The sequence below is a fragment of the Vidua macroura genome, chromosome 2, assembly GCF_024509145.1.
Source record: "Vidua macroura isolate BioBank_ID:100142 chromosome 2, ASM2450914v1, whole genome shotgun sequence".
NCBI classification, from domain to species: Eukaryota; Metazoa; Chordata; class Aves; order Passeriformes; family Viduidae; genus Vidua; species Vidua macroura.
The window spans coordinates 8,958,698-8,979,617 of NC_071572.1; the positions used below are offsets into that span (position 1 = coordinate 8,958,698).

At 39.1% G+C, this 20,920-nt stretch overlaps 2 protein-coding genes across 12 annotated transcripts in view; one reads left to right on the top strand and one right to left on the bottom strand.

The window, feature by feature from the left end:
* XK (X-linked Kx blood group antigen, Kell and VPS13A binding protein) overlaps positions 1-20,920 on the bottom strand; it is a 280,007-nt gene that overhangs the window by 141,085 nt on the left and 118,002 nt on the right. The window lies entirely within an intron of this gene.
* Positions 17,257-20,920, top strand: part of CFAP47 (cilia and flagella associated protein 47) — a 348,805-nt gene continuing 345,141 nt past the window's right edge. For 8 of the 11 annotated variants that reach the window (XM_053971830.1, XM_053971838.1, XM_053971829.1 and 5 more), the window contains exons 1-2: positions 17,257-17,418; positions 19,959-20,110. In XM_053971830.1, coding sequence (XP_053827805.1) covers positions 17,257-17,418; positions 19,959-20,110 — 314 coding nt within the window. Of the gene's footprint in view, positions 17,419-19,792; positions 19,849-19,958; positions 20,111-20,920 lie in introns of those variants that run through there. The other 3 variants (XM_053971832.1, XM_053971836.1, XM_053971835.1) reach the window with 1 other exon arrangement.

The following is a 20,920-nucleotide window of genomic DNA, read 5'->3' on the forward strand; positions in this document are numbered from 1 at the left end:
GGAAAAGTGCTTTCTAGTGTGCTTGAGTGAAAGGAATCCCACTAACCCCAGTTTGAGTCCAGTGATCTAAGCTGTGCTAATCAGCTGCACCTTATCCCTCTCTACAACCACCTGAAAGAAGGTTGTAGCAAGGTGGGGGTTGGTCTCTTCTCCCAGGAAAACAAGTACTAGGAAAAAATTCTTTACTGAAGGAGTGGTCAGACATTGGAATAGGCTGCCCAGGGAAGTGGTGGAGTCACCATCCCTGGAAGTGTTGAAACAGTGCGTGGCTGTGGCACTTGGGGATAAGGTTTAGTGGTGATTACCAGCTGGACTTGATCTTAGAGGTCTTTTCCACCCTAAAGGACCCTATGATTCTCCCCAGTTAAGGGCAGGTAGTCCAGAGGGGAGTTTATTCCACTCTGTGTGGGGGACTGCAGCATCCAAATGACCACCAGGCTCATGAGGAACCAGGCCAGCTGTGCATGTTAAGTTACATTTTATTGTTAATGACAATAAAATTACACACACAGCTGGTAGCCCTTGATGCCACCTTTGATAGCTCCACCTGAGCAGCTGGTTAGGGACAGCCTCAACAGGTTCTGTTCATGGCTAAATTCATGACCCCACCTACAGAAGCAATAATTTGGCCTTGCCCTGAAGGTGGCCTTTTTTTAGAAGCTGTCAAGATAAGAGTGTGTGACAGCACAACCATTGTCCATTCAGGCAGAGCTTATCATTCTTTAAAATGTTCTGGCAGTTTTCCAGGTGTGGCTTTGTGGTAGCCTCAGCACTTATTCCAGGGTCAGTGACTCGGTCATGTACACATACTTGTTTCAGGATTCCTGAAAACTCCCTGTGCACAGCATTTTCTCAAGAATACAGGCATATTTTATATATACATATATATATATATGCTTTGTCACCCATGTGTGCTTACAGCAATGCTACTGCCATGTGCTCTAATTTTTTTGCTTCTCTTTGGACTACAATGATTCTCTTCTTCATGATGACCTGTTCAAATCACAATTTCCCTAAAAGTGCAGCTGGTCAGACCATTCAGTTCCCAGTCATATCACTGGCCTTCTGAGGAATTTGGGGGTTGCTCCATAATGTATTGATTTTTCATTGCTTTTTTGAAAATAACCATGAGAAAACACATGCAATGAATTACCACTGTAGCATGTAATACCATAATCTCCACTGGTAATAGTTCAGCACTGGCTGAAATAAGACACATAACAAAACTAGATGTTGTAGGGCTTTAGAACGGCCAGTCCCACTGAGACTTAGTAAATACTCTCTTAATCTCTGATGCCCATATTGTAATTTCTTGCTGATTATATTCAGTTTTCTCCTTGGTTTGTTGAGACATTGTCACTGATTGGTTTACAATGGATTCATAATAAGAACCCTTTCTTTCACAACTTTTTACATTCAGCTCCTGTTTTTCCTGCTACAAGAGTGCTTGTCTTGCCCTGGGGAGGAGTTGTTTTCAGTCATTCTGACTGGAGAATGATTTGGTTGTACACCTAAAACCTGGTATGTAATGACCACAAGATCATTGCAAAATGTGTGTTTTAATTTTAAAATGCAGTCTTACATTGAAGACACCATGATAAGTGATTTTAGTTTTGGGTCCTACCAGTTGAGCCTTGGATCAGAATAATTCTTTATGGAGAGTATTTACTTCCATTTCTCTACAGCAAGAATGAATCCTAAAAAATTCCTGCAACTACACAGACAGCTTCTTCTTGGGGAATGCTGGGTTTCCAGTAGGGATGGAGTTTACCAGTCCAAGGATTGTTAGTTTATGTGTGGTCCTTTCACAGATCTGTGATACAGCTCCATAGAGGAACTAAATATAGCCACTGCTTTACAGTCTTCTAACATATGGTTAAGATGGTGGACTTTTCTACACTTAATTAGGTCGACTTGCCTTCTATTAATCTCTGCAGTGAGAGTATATTTTAATATCAGTAAACCACATGGACCTGATAATATTGCAATCAGAATAATCTGCAATTATTCTAGCATTTGAAGCTAATGAGAGCACAACTTTTTCAAGGAGAAATAATCCACCCTGATTATGTACTGAAAACTGTAGGGAGGCCTTAATCACATCATTGCCTATCAGTGATAATTTATCCCAACTGGATTCAAGGTCTACAGTATTCAGTGTTCCATTCACTACACCTAAATTTCCTAATAAAGTACTTAAAATGCTACGTCTCCCTTTCACTTTCAAATATTTCTCAATACATTGCTTAAACAGGCTTTGCTCAGCATACATTCCAGTTGAATAATTAGGAAGTTTAATGGAACAGTTACTTGAGTTAATTTGAACCATATGTAACTCTATTCCATATTTTAAAGACCTTCTGACTTTCCATATTGTCTTTGGAAAGTTTGGGTTCTGGGGACTTCGATTCCAACAGTAGCTGGCATTTCCCCAATAAAAGGAAACAAGATGAGCAGATGGAAACATTCTGTGAGCATGGGCAGGTCCAGCAGTGGCACAGAGAAGTCTGACCTGATCTTTCATGGAGAAATTTATTCTGGGAAAGTGAAACATTAGATAGAGTTAATGCTGTGTGATGCTGGCTGATCACAGGAAGGATTCCAGGCTGCCCAGGGAGGCTGTGGAGTCTCTCTCACTGCAGACATTCCAGCCCCTCCTGGACATGTTCCTGTGTCACTGCTCTAGGTGACCCAGGCTTGGCAGGGAGGTTGGACTGGGTGATCCCCAGAGGTTCCTTCCAACGCTAACAAATCTGTGATTCTTTGATTCAGTGATTCTGTGATGCACAGCAGTGGGTACAGAGCTGGCTGGCAGGACAAGCTGTGAATACTCTAATACCCCAAATCCAGCTGCAGTGTGTGGGAGGGTTTTGGGCCAGGGTACAGACTATCTCCACAGAGCCCCTGCAGATCCCCACTTGTGGGAACCAGCACTGTTTAGTCGTTCTTCACCCGTTTACAAAGGGGGTGGAATCTGTCACACAGTTAGCTGTGGTGCAGTTATATAGTGTGGCACTTTATCAATGAAGAATTCCCAAGAAAACCATGCCAAGAGCAAAAAACAAGAGTTGTGCACAATCTTAGGAATCAAGCAAAAATGAATCTCATAGAGCAGAACAACCTCAAAGTTCTGGACAAGTGAAATATTCCTGCAGGACAAGCAAGAAAATTTAGAAAATTATTAAAAGGCAGTGATAAAGATTGGGATGAAGAGCTGTCTCTGGACTCATGGTCAGAAGAACAGCCATTGTAGTTTGGTTGGTACATGTTTCTTGGGATTTTGATTTGAAGAGAGCTGTAAACAGCACAACACTGCTGAAATCTTGAAAAATTTCAACCTAACTAGCAAACTCTATAAATAGTTTGTTGCAGAGTTTGAAGAACAAAATTTTATCACATAGATATATTTTTATTTATGTGATTTCCAATCAAGGTGCCCATGGAAATATCTTTAAGTGTTTGAAAGCTAAAAGAAGTGGCCTAACGACCTGAAGGTATCATACAAAATCCAATTAATTTTGAATGTTAAAAGGAAGACCCAGATAGTCAATAATTGTGGGTGTGGGTTCATATAACACCATATAAATCTTGCCACTGAGCGACTTAATTCCTTTGTTATTGCTCTAAACTCAATGCCATCTAATTCTGCTTTGACCATGATTTGTACTATGTCTGCTATTACAGCTAATATTTTTTTTTTTAGATGAAATATTTTTTATGTCCCCTTTTATTTCACATTCTAATCCAAACAGCACCCTGGTTCTCACAGAATTTTTGGCTTAACTCACTCCCTTTTCTGGGAAGTGTTCACTGTGTTCCATATTGTCCTTTTCCTGGAAACTCCTTAACATAACTGCTGTCCTTAATCCTTCTGTGATTGTATCACATTCCAAACTGCTCCTGGGCTTTGATCCTCTCTTCTGCTTTCTTCCTCAAACAATGCAAGCAATGCCCAAACTGCTCATCCAATAAGTTCTTTGGATACCCTTTCCTTGGTTCTCATTAATATCCATGCCTGCAGAAATATGTTTTGCATTTCCTAATGGCCCATGGAAAGCATTCTTTGTCTTTTGATTAGAACCCCACTGTCTGCTTTTCTTTAGCAGGCATCAAGATAATAGTCCCAAAAGGCATGAACAGTGTTTTTTTGGTCACAAACACATTCCCATTTTAGAGTTCTTGAAAATTCCCTTCATGCGGAACAGTATGCAAGAATATAAGTGTCTGTTTTAGCCTAGTGCTATTAATATCTGTATATTTACAGCAATGTAATTGATACATGTTTAAATTTATTTGATTCTCTTCAGGATAATTGGAATCAAATGGCTGTATGGGAATCTTATTTTTCTTTCTTTATTGTGGGAATCCCAGGTAACTCAGCTAATTTTAGACACATTTAGGTGAGACAAATCACCCTATTAGTAGCAAATGTGGATGTTAAATGGACGTATGAGCAGAAGAATATTTCACATAGGCAATCCTGACACCAGGACTCCTAAAAGCAATGAGTTTTCAGATTGCCTCCTGAAAATGTCAGTTTTGAATAAGTATTTGCATGTGGGTGATTCTGAAGACCAATAACATAATCATATTTTATGAGTATCCAAAATGTTCAAGGGGAAGAGAAGGTAATCCGAGGCTTGCTAGATAACAGCAGTTCTTGGCAAAATCCTGGAAAATTATAAAGATTCCATTGGTAAAAAGAGGAGGGTTTATAATTAAGCTTGGTAAATGTATGAAAAATAGGCTTTGTCAAATATATTTGATTTCTTTCTTAGAATTATAGTTGATAGAAGTAAGTACATAATTGACTTCTGTAAAGCATTTGATTTATTATAAATGACATGTTGATAAGAAAATTAGGACTATGCAATATCAATAAAATACATCTTAAATGGATTAAGAACTGGTTCACAGGACTAAAATAGTACTTCTCAGCAGGGAGTTATTACTGATTATGACATTTTTAGGAAGGTTCTGTCGTGATTACTCTAAATCAGCTTCATTTTCATCAGCTCTGTGTTCTTCATAATTTTCAGTCGATTGGCAGAAATAAGTGAAAAATAAATTCAGTGGTGTTAGCCCTTGTGAATGGTCCAAAGTTGTGACTGATTTGATTTGATCCAAAGGATGTGAAAAACAAGTCACCCAAACAGAGTGTTCTGGATTACAAGGGAGAAAGTTGAGCTCCCTGAAACACATTTAACTTTACATTGAACTGCTGGGAGAACATAGGGCAAGGAATAAGATCTTACTGAGGAGGACAGAGGCTGTCTCCTGGGAAACAGTGAGAGGTTTAGTAGAGAGGTAGCGTGGTCTCCCCATTTAAAGTGCTATAACAAAGAGTTGATGGTGCATAAACCCCAGAACTGTAAGCAGGGAATATGGACATGATATCACCTCTCTACACAAAATTCCTCAGCCATGAAGCTGTGATAGCAACACTTTAAAAAATATGACTGAAAGAACAGAGGGGGACAGAGAAGAATGATTACTCCAAGGAATTACTCCAAGGTTAAGGAAAATGTTTTAATGCAGCAGATATTTTTGTTGCATCATTAATGCATCAAGGTCCTTAAAAACCAGTCCTTCAGTACTGTAGTTCTGTCAGTTTTTGGTGCACTCAAAGAGCACCAACAACATATTTATATATATTTATATATATTTATACAAACTCTTAAGATTTTATAATGGTGCCCTCAAATTAGATATACACACACACACACACACATGTATATATATATACTTATATATTTATTATATATTTTTGACCTATAGAGGATAAAGGCCAGATATTTTGCTTTGCTACTCTCACATTTTTAAGGAACGTATTAGCCACTGTGACCCCTGTGTGTTTGCCTGGAGGCAATGAGAGATTGTCTTACCTTACAGCAACGCAAAGGACATGAAGAGTATGTCCAGAAGCCATTGTGCATTAAACCACTGAGTTGAGCAGTGAACACTTGGCAGAGTTTTACAATCTGATTGTTAACTTGTGGACAGTGTTAAATAAATGCTGTTCATCAGAAATTGCCCATCCAATAGCCCAATGCACTCTCAGATGCTGAAAAAAGTTGAAATTGTTAAACTTATTAAATAGAAGGCAGAATTATAAGAGGTTATAAACACTTTAAAATGAAAAATATAATAAATAATAAAGGCTTCTCAGTGGAACCAGGCAAAACAATAATCTGGGCTTAGTTATTAAAGCCTAAAATGTTCAAAATACATATTGACACGTTTTTTATTTTGTTGCTTTTCAAAAGCAAGGCTGATAAACAGTAACGACAAAAAAAGTCCAAAAAGGTTGTGGTTTCCACTGCTAGTATTATAAAATCAGTGGATTTATAAAACTAAGGATATCTCTTGGAAATCAGGATAGAAATTGTCTTTAGGAATTACTGGCCTCTGCAAAAGTACCATGTAAAGTTTAATAGCCTGTGCTATAAGGGAAATCAGACTACAGGATCTAATACTGGCCCCAAAGGCAACAATCTATGAATGAACTGTAGTGGAAGTATTACATGGAAAATTGGATTTGAAAGCAGCATTCAATTATCTTATAAATCAGACCAATGGCTGTGATCCTTTCTTGAAATTCTGGGACAGAATATTCTTTTTAATTTGCTACTACTAAGGCTTAAGTATTTAAGCTTGAGTTGCCATGAAACATGGGTCTGTCTTACATATATAGTGTCATATATGGAAAGCTGAACTCAGTGCCATAGGATGGGATTGTTAGAGCTGGAAAAAACCCTACTAAGATCAAAGAGGTTGAATAGAACAGAAAAAGAGGATATCTATCCTTTATTAAATGATACTTGCAATAGAGAGAAACAATGGAGAGTTAATATTCTTGTTTCTCTGACCCTTGAGATGAAAGCTGAATTACTCTAAAGTCAAACAGTAGTTACTCTTGCAATACTTTGAAATTAACCAGTATTTACTTAAAGCATGAAAGATATTTTCAAAACTGAAAGTAAAAACGATTGCTTTGCAGACTGCAGTGATATTGACTTACTAATTAATTTAAAGTGGTGATTTCATGATTACTGGTTGCCATAAATTGCTTCTTGCAGGATCATGCAGTGTGTTTGTTTGAAACAGCTACAACAATTTTCCATATAATTGCAGGATCTAAGTGGAATACAGTTGAAGCAAAGTGCAGGCGACACATTACAAGAGCTGTATCTTCCAGATACAACAGAACAATTTGTTTTGTGATTCCTAATTGCTAGCAAGTCAGTGGGATGAAATGTGCTTTCAGAAGCTACATTGCTGACATCTTGCTGACATCATCTCAATCAGCACAGAAACTGCCTCTGTGTATTCATGCCCTTTGAAAGTTCCAGTAGCTGATGCTGAACAAACAAAAAAGAACTACAAATACAATAAAAGCACAAAGTATGGGAGACATGGGCTGAGTCATGGAAGGGGAAGAGAAGAAAATATTTTAAATAAATGGGAAATGAATGAATAAAAAGAAAGTTTCTCTGGGCAGGCTGGGATATGAAATAAATCACCATAATGAAAAAGAAAAGTGGTAAAATAATGTCAATCAGAAATAATGATAATAGGTGAACACAGAACAGCAAACCAGACAAATACTAAATCTTGCAACAAGAAAAAATCTGAAAGAAGAAACAAGATACAGATTAACTTAGGCAGAAAGAAAGTCAACTTCAAAAAGGTAAATTAAAAAAGTGACTCAGAGAGATATAAAAGGAGAGAGTTGGTTAAAGAGAGATAAAGAGGGTCCTAGCTAAGAGAGGGCCATGACTAACAAAGACAATTTTCAAATGGTCATGTTGAGAATGAAATAACAAGTTTTGTTAGGTAACAAAGATAAAGAATAAGGACAAACAGAAGGAAGAATAATTGTTCTTTCATATTTGTGAAAGCTCAGTGTGTGCTGCAGTTCCTGATTCCTCTGTAGGTAATGACAGGATGGCCTGGAAAAGTAGAGAGACTTTTAAATGTAAGTCCATGCCTTTCTGAAATTGTTTTCCTCATTTGTAGAAGAGTAAATTGAGATATCTGAGGGTTCTTTGTTTGCCTTTTGTTTGTAACATTCCCTTTCTAGGGAGTTACAAAAGAGCCTTTTGAAGTATGGGTTGTGTTTATTCCTTCAGTTTTAAAATACAAGCTCATGTTTTTAAAGAAATAATGCCAATTCCAGGACTCCTTCTTAGAATCTAGATGGGAAAGAGGTTGCCCTGTGTTTTTTTAACTCACTGGAAAACCTTTAGTGTTACTAAATGACCATGATGGGTTAGTCAAATCTACTGATCTAACAGGATATAGCTGACATGAAAGAACTGCTGTCTTCAGAAGCTTGTTGTCAAACCATATGCTTGATCTCCCCTCCTAAAAGTGACTCACAGAGAGCAAGGGCACAGAACAGCTATAGAAAATTGCCCTTATTCAGAGACTAAATGCTGTGTACAGCCCCTACATATTTTCAACAGAGAAGAAAAACTATAGTTCTAGATTGTATTCCTCAGTCCCTTTTAGCTGAATGTGGCAGCATTTCTGCAATTTTACCCTTTCTGTTCTTTTACATATTATTTACTTGAGTTGGGGTTTTGCTAAAATCTGTTTAGGATCTGCAAGCAGAGGCTCAGCATAATACAAGATCAGTACCTGACTGTCTATCCGTGCCTTTTTGGACCCCTGTCCTTTCTCCAGCTGCCTCTCAGGTGTCCCTGGAGCAGCCAGAGCCCTGGATCAGGATGCTCGGCTACCTCCAGCACTAACAACCTTTGCTGTAAAGGGTTTGCTCCCAAACAGCTGTGAATTGTCAATGGCCAGCAAGGTTTTGGCCACCACCATCCTCAATTTTTTTCACCATTAAAAAAACATACATGGTTATCTGGAAAAAAAATTATTCACTAGTTATTTTGTTCTAGCAATGTGTGAAATGTTTTCTAGCTGTTTCTCAATCTTAAGGTTTCCTTCAGATGTGAAGAACTATGTACCAAACTTCATTAATATGCTCACTTGAAACCAGCCTGAACAGTGCTTCGTTTGTGATCTTTGCAGTGTGAGAGTGGGGAAAAAATGTTATGTATACAGATACTCTTGTTACTTTTTTTTTATTCACATTTATATTAATTTATCTTTCATCTATCCATAGCATTTAAATTCTTCAGAAATAACAAAGACCTTAAATATCTATCCTTTTAGATTTTAAGATTTTTTTTTTCTGTTCTTCATATCTAGAATAGGTGTTTGTAAATTTTTATCTACATGTTAATATACTGTTTTTATGCCTCTGTAAATGGTGACTGAATATAACTAAGATGAGGCTAATCAGAGATTTCTGTAATGGCAGTAATGTATTTAAAATGCCAGAACAACAGTCTGCTATTCAAAGTGTCAATAAAACTTCTCCTGGTGTCCTTGATTACTTCTGCAGATGTGAGAGAATCTTTATTTTCAGCCATAGATGTTGGATTTAGAGACATAGTGAGTTCATCCATAGATGATGGATGCAGATCTATGACAGTACAGAGAATAAAGAGGATAATTAGCAATTGGAACCAATTAAAGAATACAAGTACATCAGAACTGAAGATCTTTATACCAAGATATCTGAAGGATAAGTTTTAGTACAACTCCAGCTGCTGGAATTAAAAAAGCAATTAGATCTTGGTAAATCACAAGGCATTTATATTGCTGAAAGTCTGATTAGATGATCATAGGACCTTTTTCATCTTAAATGTTATAAAAAATCACTGATGACTATGAAACCCCAACTTGGCCACTGCCAGGAAATGCTTCACAACCCCTGGCAAGATGTAGCAAGAGATGTATTAAATACTGTGGTTAGCTGGACCCCTGAAGCTATAAAGGACGATGGAGGAGTGCTGCCCTCATGATGTTACTAAAAAGAATCATGTCCTTAGCTAGAAACTTGAAAAACTTTGCAAGCTGGCTTATAGCCCTGTGGGTAAGAACTCGTGGGGAAATGTTCCAGTGGTTGGTGAAAGCCAAATTTGAATTAAATGATGCCACTGTGGAAATATGAGCAGCTATATAAGAAATATAAGGAATTTAAAATCAACATTAAAATAATATTATACAAATAATATTATACAAATAATATACAAATAATGGCATTAGGCAGATTAATTTATTTTCAGAGTTTGGTCGAAGATATAAAAATACTGAGATAATAGAATTCTGCTGTGCTACGTCTGACCACTCTCTTGGCAACAGAGGGAAGAAGAGCACTGCCATAAATACAGTAACTTGCTTCATGTGTGCAGCTCAGGGCACAGCTGTTCTCAGTACTGGAGGCCTGCAAGGGAAGACAAGTGAGAACCAAGTCATGCAGACAGATCCCCAATGCATCACTATCCCTGTGGATGATGGGCTCAGCTGAGAGTCTCTCCACCAAACTGGCACATGGGGTTAGCCTGCTCATGTGCCTTGAAGATTTCCCTCTTGAAGAAGATCCAGTCTCCCCCTCACTCAGGGCTTTGTCCCCAGGCACTCCAGCAGGCTCCTTAAGAGGGCAATGTCTACCCTATGGATATCAAGGGAAACGTCTACCCTATGGATATCAAAGCACAGTTTTGCTGACCCCCTTCCTTCTCCATGAGTGAATGTGATTTTCTGATGGCTGTGCCCAAGACTGTCTCTCACCATCACATCACCCATCTGTCCCCTCTCTGCCCACAAACAAGAGATCCAGTGGGTCATTTTCCTTTGCTGGTTCCCTCACCAGCTGTGTCTGGCAGTCACCCTCCAGACTGTCCAGGAACCTCCTAGACAGTTTTTCTCTACTGTACTCTATTTCCAGCAGATATCTGGTAATTCAAAGTACTCCATGAGAACACAGGCTAGTAATTGTAATTTCAGGAATGTGATTCCTCCTCAGTTAATAGAAAGTAATAAGTACTGAAGAAATGAGATTCAGCTCTCAATAGTTTCCCAAACTAATAGCTCTTTGAGAATAGTTTTGCTAATACTGGTGATCCCCATTCCCACTGGATAATTGCTTTTATTATGCATTTCTATTTTCTGTTCTTGTCCTACAGCACTGATGGATGTAATTTAGTTGTATACTATATAGGTGCCTAATGAAATTGCCAAAAGAAAGTTCATTGCCAAGCTAAAAAAATGATGTCAGCTCTTGAGTCTCAGTAAGGGTCTTACCTTCAAACCTGCCTTTTTTTCCCCCAAATATATTAAATATTTTTCACTATAGCTAGAAATATTAGAAAGGGCAAAAAGCCCATCATACATAGCCTAAATTCAGACATACCTTCCAGTACCATAATGAACAGACATGCTGTATCCGTAGCTGATAAATTAGGCCATATGATGGCAGGTGAAATGTAGATAAGGTGAGAGCACTGTATGATGAAAGGAGGAAATGAAGACCTGTGTTATGTTCATATGACTAATCAGAAAGAAAAATGTGTGTCAGCGAGGAGAAATCAATTTAATGTCTGCATTATACAAAACATCAATACACATAGGACAGTAAACGGCATTAGGAGACGTATCTATAGATAGATTTACAGGTGGGACTGCATAATTCGAAAGTATCAGGGGACTAGAAAAGGGAAAACAGTGTGGAGAAATTCTCAAGTGAAAAAAAATATATTAACACAGGACTTAGTTAAGCAAGAAATATTAGGAAGGAGATGTATTAAATGGTGAACGAAATAGTGAAGGTCAATTGAATGCCCATATTTATTCCTAGTGTGAGACAAAACATTAAAATAGTAATCTGAAAAAGACAGTGTAAATTTCATAAGAGAAGGCACATGTTGACATGTGCCTTCATTAATGCATCATTAACCCACTGAGTAGCACAAATTCCCCAGAGTCTGTATGTTCCATGCTCTGCAAGATATGTTCTATCCTAATTACCATTTAATGCAATTCTGAAACTTCTCTATTGATCTTCAAGGCCACCATTGGATAAGGGCCCAGCTAAATTAGGTAATAGCCTTTCATCTGGAACTTATGAAGACAGATGAGCTCTCCTAGTGTAATGCAAGAGCTCTGATGACATTCATCAGGACCAGAGATAGTGTTTGAAGTGAAGTGGATTGATACAGAGCAGCCGGCTACAAGAAGGCTGGAGAGGGGCTTTTTGGTGGCTTTAAACAGAAAGAGGGTGTACTGAACTACAGCCTGATAGCATTTACAGTAAATAGACACATCTCCTTGGTAATGGCTTCCAACTGTAATTGAAATCAAGGAGGTAAAAATGTCAAGCAGCTCAGAAGGACCAGTACCTAAAAACCTGAAAACCAGGGAGCAATGCAATACTCTAAATGGTCAGAATGCAAATTTAATTATCTTGCTAAGCACTTGGATTCTAAGGAAGTCAGATAAATTTCATATAAACTGTGTAAGATATATGTAAAATAAAACTACATATAATTCTACCACACAATGATTAAGCAGTAATTTTTGGGAAAAAATACTAATAAATGAACATGCTTTTCAATAATCTTATTATTTCTGCCTAAGAAAAAGATTCTTGAAATTGTGTAGATACCCAGAGACCCACACAAAGCCAGTGTGATATATGGAACTCTATTTCAAATACTTGTGTAAGGGGAGGAGAATGATCATCCTTTGGAGGTATTTATCTCACTCCTAACCACAGTGGAAGCTTGGAGTGTACACTGATTTTCAATCAGTGAAGTGCGGTGAGATGAATCTCACCATGAACAACTATAGAAAATCAGATCTTAGTTGTGTATAGCTGAGATTTAATATTGATTCATTGATGCCAATACCTGTTGACATCTTGATACCTAGAAAGTCTCCTGTTCTAGTTCAGCATGGTAATTTTGAGATTTTATGGGAGTATTTGAAAACCACAGACAGCTGTTAAAGAAGCACTAATGTGCATGTGAGATTTTCAGAACCATCCTTTACCTGAATTTCTTATTACCTACATTTATGCAGTTTCTCCACAGCTGTGTTCTGTTTTGATCAGAGATGATCTGCCCAAAAATATGTTCATCGTGTTTCTCAGTGTGGTTCAAGGGTTTTTCTTTCTACCCTGCAATTTTTATATTTGTCTAATACATGAAATCTGGGAGTGGATATGGATGCTTTTAGAGTTGCTAAATTCTTAATGAACAAGGATGTTTCCACAAATTGTGACTAAAAATTATGCCAGATGCAGGAAGCATTTCCAGTGTTGCAGACTGCAGGAAACAAAGGGCACATTTGTACTTTGGTGCCGAAATCTTTGGATTAACTGCTGTGAGCTCATAAGATCAAAATGTTCAGCTCAGCAGTGAGTGCTGGGAGCAGCCTTGATCCCCAGATCAGTATTGTCATGTTCCAGCTGTACTGTGGCTGACCTCCTGTTTAGCTAAACCGACTGATTGTCCTGATAAAACCACTCTGATTCTGCTCCATGACAAATATAATAACTCAGTGTGTGGCTCAGGGGGCCCTAAGCTATATTGTCAAATAATGGCGACTGTTTGTATTTATGATCCAGGTTTCTCCTTCACCAATTCCTACAGAGTCACTCTAAAAAGGGAAGGCATTTGTGATTGCCTTGTCTAACTAAGAACCTCTCTGCCTCTTACTTTTGTTAACAATTCTGGTCACGCTTCTTTCAGCCCAGTCTGAAATGGAGGGACACCTCAGAGATTGGCAATTCTTACATGTTTTGTGAAGACTGATGGTTTCATTCAGCAAAAAAGACCCAATAAAATCTTCATTAGTTCTGCATCTCACAAAATGCTTTGCTGAGTGAAGAGACCTTTAGAGAGAATTAGAGCTCTAATCTGTCATTTTGAACATCCTCGTTTTCCATTAAGCAGAGCAATTTGCAAGATTAAATGCAAAGGAATATCTTAGTAGTCCTCATTATTTGGACTTTATCTCTTTCTGATTCCTAAAAGCTGATATCAAAGTATACACCCTTTGTTTGTTTAACCAGTAAGTGGCTGTATTTCCTTTTTATATATTATTATATATTTCCTCCCAAAGTAGAATAAATAGGTCAACATTCACAGTTCAAACCTGGATTCAGATTCCAGCAAGGAAGGGCAGTTTCTTCAAATTAATTCAATCCTTGCACATATCACTGTCATTTCTTGTTGCTGGATTACTGTCAAATAAACCACCCTTATATCAGTTTAGCTGCCCCCATTTTATCCTTTGGAATGCTTTCTGAAGGAATTTCTCTGTGCTTTTAGAGATTCCTGGATAAATGAGAACTACTTCTGATCTAATAGAAGACTCACATGCTCTCCAGGCATCTTTGACCTGTGTTTAGAACATAGGACAGGTAGGACCAGTGTCTCAGATCTTGCTTTTACTAACTTTTACTTGCTTTTTACATATTTTCTAATAAAACCTTCCCCTGTGCAGCTAGAGAAAACAGACTGGAGATGGCTTTCTGATTCTGCATCTTGTTTTACACTGGCCATGGCCCCAGCATTGATCTGAACAAGATAGGAGCTATTAAATGTTAAACATATTGGCCTTTTTTATTAAATGGGAAAAACCTAATGATGATATTCCAGTTTTCTGCCTGAAAGCTGTGAGGATAGTCAGATCAGTGGATAGTCAAGGAACTTTCAGATCTGAAAGTCTGGCTTAGAGAAGTTGGAAGTGATTCTGATATGAGGTGCGGTGGGGCTTTATATAAGACTGTATTCTTCTCTCTGATGACTATAATACAATAGTGAGAAGTTTGCTGTGAAGCTTTTTTATTCATCATCTGATACTGCTAAGGTGAATGTAATGTGAATTGCAGAGATTACTGCACAATTTCTGTACTGTAAAATTTCTGATTACTGTAAAATTTCAGTAGAACTAAAATCACTCTTAATGTGATCAGATGATAAAGAGAATGACAATACATAATCTATACCCTAACATCAGGTATAAAGGATTCTGTCATCCTTTACCATCCAAGGATTCAACAAAGTACACCTGTTCCTTTACAATAGTCTTGACTTTGGGGATGATTATTAGCTGACCAAGAAAAAAACACTCATGAATCCAGACTAAGCTGATAAAAGGAAGGAGAAGAGTCCATTATCTAATGGTGTTGCATAATGAGCTATCGTAATGGTGGTAATAATAAGCATTTGGATATAATAGTCTGCAGAAGAGGAGGAGAGCCTAGCCAAACTATTTCAGAGAGTTAAGGATTCTTTTAATGCTGAACTTGACTCCTCTATGCACAAGCGAAATATCAGTTTAAATTTGTTTTTTGAAAATGTAGTTAAATTGATAAAAATTTTGTATGGACATATGTCAAATCAAGGGAAAATAGATTAGTGTTGTTTGATACTAATTCTCTTGTGGAGTGGTAACTTTGTCAGTGAGGGCTGGAGCAAGCAGCAGAGACAGAAATCTTTAAAAATCAATTCTGCCTTGAAAGAATTAGCATCAAAGGACCAGAGAAACTATGTAGGAGTGTTCTCCTCTTTGTATTGAAAAAGAAGAGAGAATTTAACTCTTTGATAAGGTAATCTTCTAATTTTTTACTTTTTTTTTTTTTTTTTGTGTGTGTTTCCATTAAGTACAACCATGTTATCATAAAATAGATTCAAGAAGTCTTCTCAAAGAACTCCCTCCAGATGCTTTTATTCTTAGTGCTTGCAATGCCACATTCTAGCACATTCTTTAGTGATCTACAGATGGGTAGCTATAATTTGAATCTTTTAAGAGGGAAAAAAAGACCCATTAGCATCCTTCCCCAGCAAAAGAAACAAAGGCTTTTCACTCTCCTCTTTCCCTCTAGGTTTCTTGACCTATAAAAAATAAGTTTTTTTTTCTTTTTGTACTTTGTAGTTCTTATCTATGCAATCCATGTTTGCAGCTCCTCATATCTGAATTTTAAAACATACATAATTTCAGTCCTTATGCACTTTCAAGAGATGAAGTAATCCGAGGCAAAGCATTTTGAGTTAATCAGAACTGATGTCTGAGGTTCTGTGTACCTGCTGTGCATGCTGTTCTCCCTCCTTTATTCTCCTACTTTGAAGGCAAGAACAAGGTGGCTGGCCTGGTTTAGGGCAAATTTTGGGAGTGGCCCATAACACTCCAAGTCTAAGTGCTGGAATCTTGTCAACCTCATTTTACCACTTAAATTAGAGCACAGGAAGGATCAGAGCAGGAATACATCTTCCACCACTCAGTAAAAGTGTGCTATGAATTATTAGTGTGGTTGCTGGCACTGCAGAACTGAGCTCCCACCAGCACTCAGCAGTGTTAGTGCCTGCTTTAGTTCTGTGCAGGCCGTGTCTGTGATTCACATGGAGGCCCAAAAGAGTGATCAGGCTGTTTTTATTTCAGTGCACTCCATCTTTACCTTAGGAAACCCAGGGCACTCATGTCTGTATCACCCATCACTGTCTCACACTGCTGTTGGAGTGGGACCCATGGCAGGGAACACCTGGGGTGACAGAGGGGACGAGCTGGACAGCCCTGAGCCTGAGCCCCAAGGTGGGCATTGGCTCAGGGCTCTCTTGAGTGGTAAATCCCATCCTGGGAAGAGTGTGGCCAGCACATCGAGGGAGGGGATCCTCCCCCTCTACTTGGCCCTGGTGACACATCTGCAGTGTCCAGTTCTGGGCTCCTCAGCACAAGGAAGACAAAGGAGCTCTTGGACAGGGCCCAGCAGAGGCCACAAAGGTGAGGAGAGGTCTGGAGCATCTCTTATGAGGAGAGACTGAGGGGTCTGGTTAGTCTGGACAGAAGACTTAGAGGAGATCTCATTTATGCATATAAATATCTCAAAGTAGGTGCCAATAGGGTGGTCACAGACTCTTCAGTGGTACACAATAACAGAACGAGGAGCACCGGCCATAACTAAAACAAAAGAAGTTCCACCACAGCATGAGGAAAAACTTTATGTTGAAGATGCCAGAGCATTGGAACAGGCTGCCCAGGGAGGTCAAGAAGTCCCCTTGTGTCTGTAGACACTGAAACTCCACCTGAACACGTTCCTGCGTCACCTGCTCCGAGCCCAGCCGGGCCGGGTCAGATCGGATCGGATCGGGTCGGGTCGGGTCGGGTCGGGTCGGATCGGATCGGATCGGATCGGATCGGATCGGATCGGATCGGATCGGGTCGGGTCGGGTCGGGCCGGGCCGGGCCCAGCCGGTCCGAGTCGAACCCAGCCGAGTTCACCCGAGCGCGGACGCGTCTCCTGCTCCGATTGGTGGGTTTTGGCCTCGCCGCGGCTTTTCCGCCAATCAGCGCCCCGCGTCCGTTGCTAAGCGGCCGCTGGCGGCCGGCCGGGCCATGGCGGAGCGGTGGCGGGACGTGTGCGGGGTGCGCATCGCCCCGGCCGAGCTGCGCTTCAGCGACACGGTGCCGGGGAGCCGCTACCGCGCCGCGCTCACCGTGCAGAACCTGCGGGCAGGCGCCTGCCACCTGCGGCTGCTGCCGCCACACGAGCCCCAGGTGAGGGCCGGCCGCGAGGGAGGCGGCGGGGCGTGCCCGCGGCCGCCATCTCTGCGAACAGCGGCCGCGCTGCGTTGGCCTGGGGCTGCTCCTCCAGCCGAGAACAGCGGCTGAACGAAGAGAACCCTGAGCTTCCCGGTTCTTAATTCTGCCGAGGCTGTGGGCAGTTTAGAGATAGCTTCCTTCTTTCTTAAATCCATAGTTTCAGTAGAAAGAAACAGGCTGTCCTTACTACATCACCCATTAGCAGTTGGACTTGATGATGGTGGAGGTCTTTTCCAACCTTAGCGGTTCTGTGATCAGGTCCGTTGTTGGCTTTGTGCACTCCAGAATTCATCCGGCAAGAAGTGCATGAGTTCCTCGCGACTCCAGGGAACATTCTGTAAAAATGGGTCACTTTGCTGTGCTGTGAACACCAAATCTGGGAAGTGACTGCTCTCTTACCTCATTTCGAAGTTTGCATGCTTTTAAGTTTTTTGACTGGAATAGCCCCCTTGTGGCGCTTGCTTGCTGAGAGCTTTCTCAGAAAAGAGGACATTTGCAATCTTTTCTCAAGATAGTATGATTGCTATTAATAACATCTGATAAGTTCTGGAAAAGTCATTGCGTTGCCAGGCTTTTTAAAGGCAAATGCATCACTACAGTTCTAACCAGTTGAGCCTTTGTAATGTGTGTGGCTCCAGCAAAAGCCTGCTGTGGTTAGTGGTTTATTGTTGGTAAATTATGCCAAAATTCAGATAAAAAGGTTGGGCTGAACTGCATCAGGGGTTGAACAGAAGCTGATGTTGCTTTTTTGTTCATAGCAGCTTGAACTATGAATTATTCAGGGTAGTCATCAATCTGATTTTCAGACAATTGAAGTACTTTGACTAATTTCACTATTTGAGTAGTGAGCGTTTCTTTTCTTTTTGAGAGCAAGAGTGGCAGCTTGATTCTTACTAAACTGTAGCTGAAGACTTTTGGTGTGAGCTGGAAAGTGTCGAGAGTGCTTGATTTGGTAGGGCTGTGCTTATTCTGTTTTGTTACTTTTCATCAGCCTTATCAATTTTTCATGTGCTCCAGAAGCAGAAAGGCAGAGTCAGTTTTAGAAAAGAGAAAAGGTTACTAAATCATAGTTTTGTCGTGTTTCCCTCTGTGATTAACTTTAGCCTTTTGCTGTCTATTTTTATGGCACTATACATGAGAGATGACCAAGATGACAGCTAGGGGACAAGATTCCACTTCACACCCTCAGTTCCAGAAAGGTCTGTTGTGTTGCCCCTTCTCATTCCCAGACCTTGTGATGCTATCTGTGATTACAAGGCTCTGAAGTGTATGATTCCTCTTAAATACATTCTGGTGCATTTCATGCATAAAGTGCAAGCACTGAAAAATAACCTTCCTTCAGCTGTCATAGTGCGTGTCCAAGAAACACCTTCCAAGGAATAAAGTTCACAAACAGTTTTCCATAGGCTTCATTGAATATTCCTAGTATAAAATAATTATTTTGCCTTGTATAAAATGCATATGCTTAGATGTTTAATTCTTTGTGGAGAACAGATAGATTCTACACACCTCAGAATTAAAACATGGCTACTCTTTCAATATCAAGCCCATAATCATGATGTACATGATATAAATTTCCTTCAGCTGAGAATTCATACTGCTATGAGGATTCTAAAGGAATAGGAGGAGATGCTCAGGCATCAGAAACAGCAAATTAAATTATGTTTGCATATTCAAAGCATAAACTAGAACAGAAAACTTAAAGAATACTGGGAAGACTGTCTTTTGGAAATAAAACATATTTAAATTGGACATAAAGAGCAGAAGCCCACTGTGCATGGGGTAATGTGAATTTTAAGGAGACTGAAGCACCAGAGAAGCTCTAGACTTTACTTTGAGGCTTTCTGAGGAATGTGGGAAATGCTGGATTTTCCTCTGTGTGCTAGTGGGTTGTGTCTTCTGTTCAAGGAAAGGTGTGGGAGGTGTTTCATTTAAACAGATGCTTCCTGACAACAAGTCCAATATAATTTTTTTTGAGAGAGGAAAGAGTATTTTCAGTCCTTCTGGATTTTTTCTCTTTCATTTGACTCCCAGCACTGGAGGTGCCTTGGGCTTTTCAAGCAGATTTTCAATGAGCAGTGAGACTTTCTGTTGATGTCAGTCAGACCTAGAGGAAACTCTTACCTGTCCCCTTTTGTTGCTGCTTTGAACTGAAACTTAATCCTTGTTACTTTCTCAGGCACTAAAAGTATTCTTAACTGAGTAATAGCTGATTTAATTTTGTGTTGCTTCAGAAGGTTTTTTTGCAATAGTAGGAAAATCTGGAGATCTCTTGGAAAGACCAGAAAATTTTGCTAATTCATTCTGTCTTTCTCTTTTTCTGTAAAAGTCTGAACTTCAGTAAATAGGGAAGTGAAATTATAAAGTCCTGCATTTAAGTTCATGGTAAGTTTTAAATCAAACTTTGTATTGTACTGAAAATAAACTACATGTTAATCCTTCTTAATCTAGAAATGCATAACAATTAAAACCCTTTTTTTTTTTTTTAATTGCAGTTTAAATTGATTGTGGAAAATCCAGAAAAACCCATTGCATCTGGACTTCAGGTTAAAGCTGTTGTGGAATATACTCCCAAGTGTGCAGAAGATCTTCAGGATAAACTAACTCTTTTAATAGATGATGACGTAGTTCATATCCCTGTGCTTGGGTATGATATTCAAAAGCTCATGAACTGCTGTTAATATTTACAGTTTAATCTTGTGGGAAGTTTACTTCTACATGTCAGTTATGGCTTTGTAATTAGTCTGACAATTGCATGGAAAGCAAACAGTAAGCTTTCTTACAAAAGAAAGATTTTTCTTTTTTTTTTTGCAGAGCAGCACACGGGTAAGAAATTCATTGGGGTGATATCTCTCTAAAACCACAGAGAGTCTGGATTTTTAGTTTTGCCTTATTCTAACTTTGTTATGATAATTTTGAATGCTGTATTACTAGACAATTAAGTCAACAACTACTCTTAATGTGCTCTGTTCATTCTGAACCACTGATATATAAGATTTTACAGTAATTGTTAATAACAGTTGCAAATCTGGATTACAATGAAACATATCTTGCCTAATTCTAAAAATAAGGTGCATGTTTTAGAGCAATGTCACTTGTTCAAGGATTTTTGAAAATTTTTATCAGACTGTTATTGTGAAGGTAAAAACCACTTAGGATGATAATGCTACTGGTGACTCCTTTCTGAAAAGGACTTGCAACAGATTAAAGTATTTCACATCTTCATGTTTAAATGTCTTTTGTGGGGGAAATGTTGACATGCTTTAATAATTTTTTTTTTGTGTGTGTGTGTTTGGAAAAACAAGTATACTTTGATTCCTTTCAATCAGTGCTTTCCAAAATGTATATTGTGTCATGCAAAAGCAGTAAATTCCAGCTTCATGGAAAAACCCCAACCAGCAAACCAAAGCAAACAAATAAACCTCCCACTGTATTACAACACTAGCCCCCAACCTTT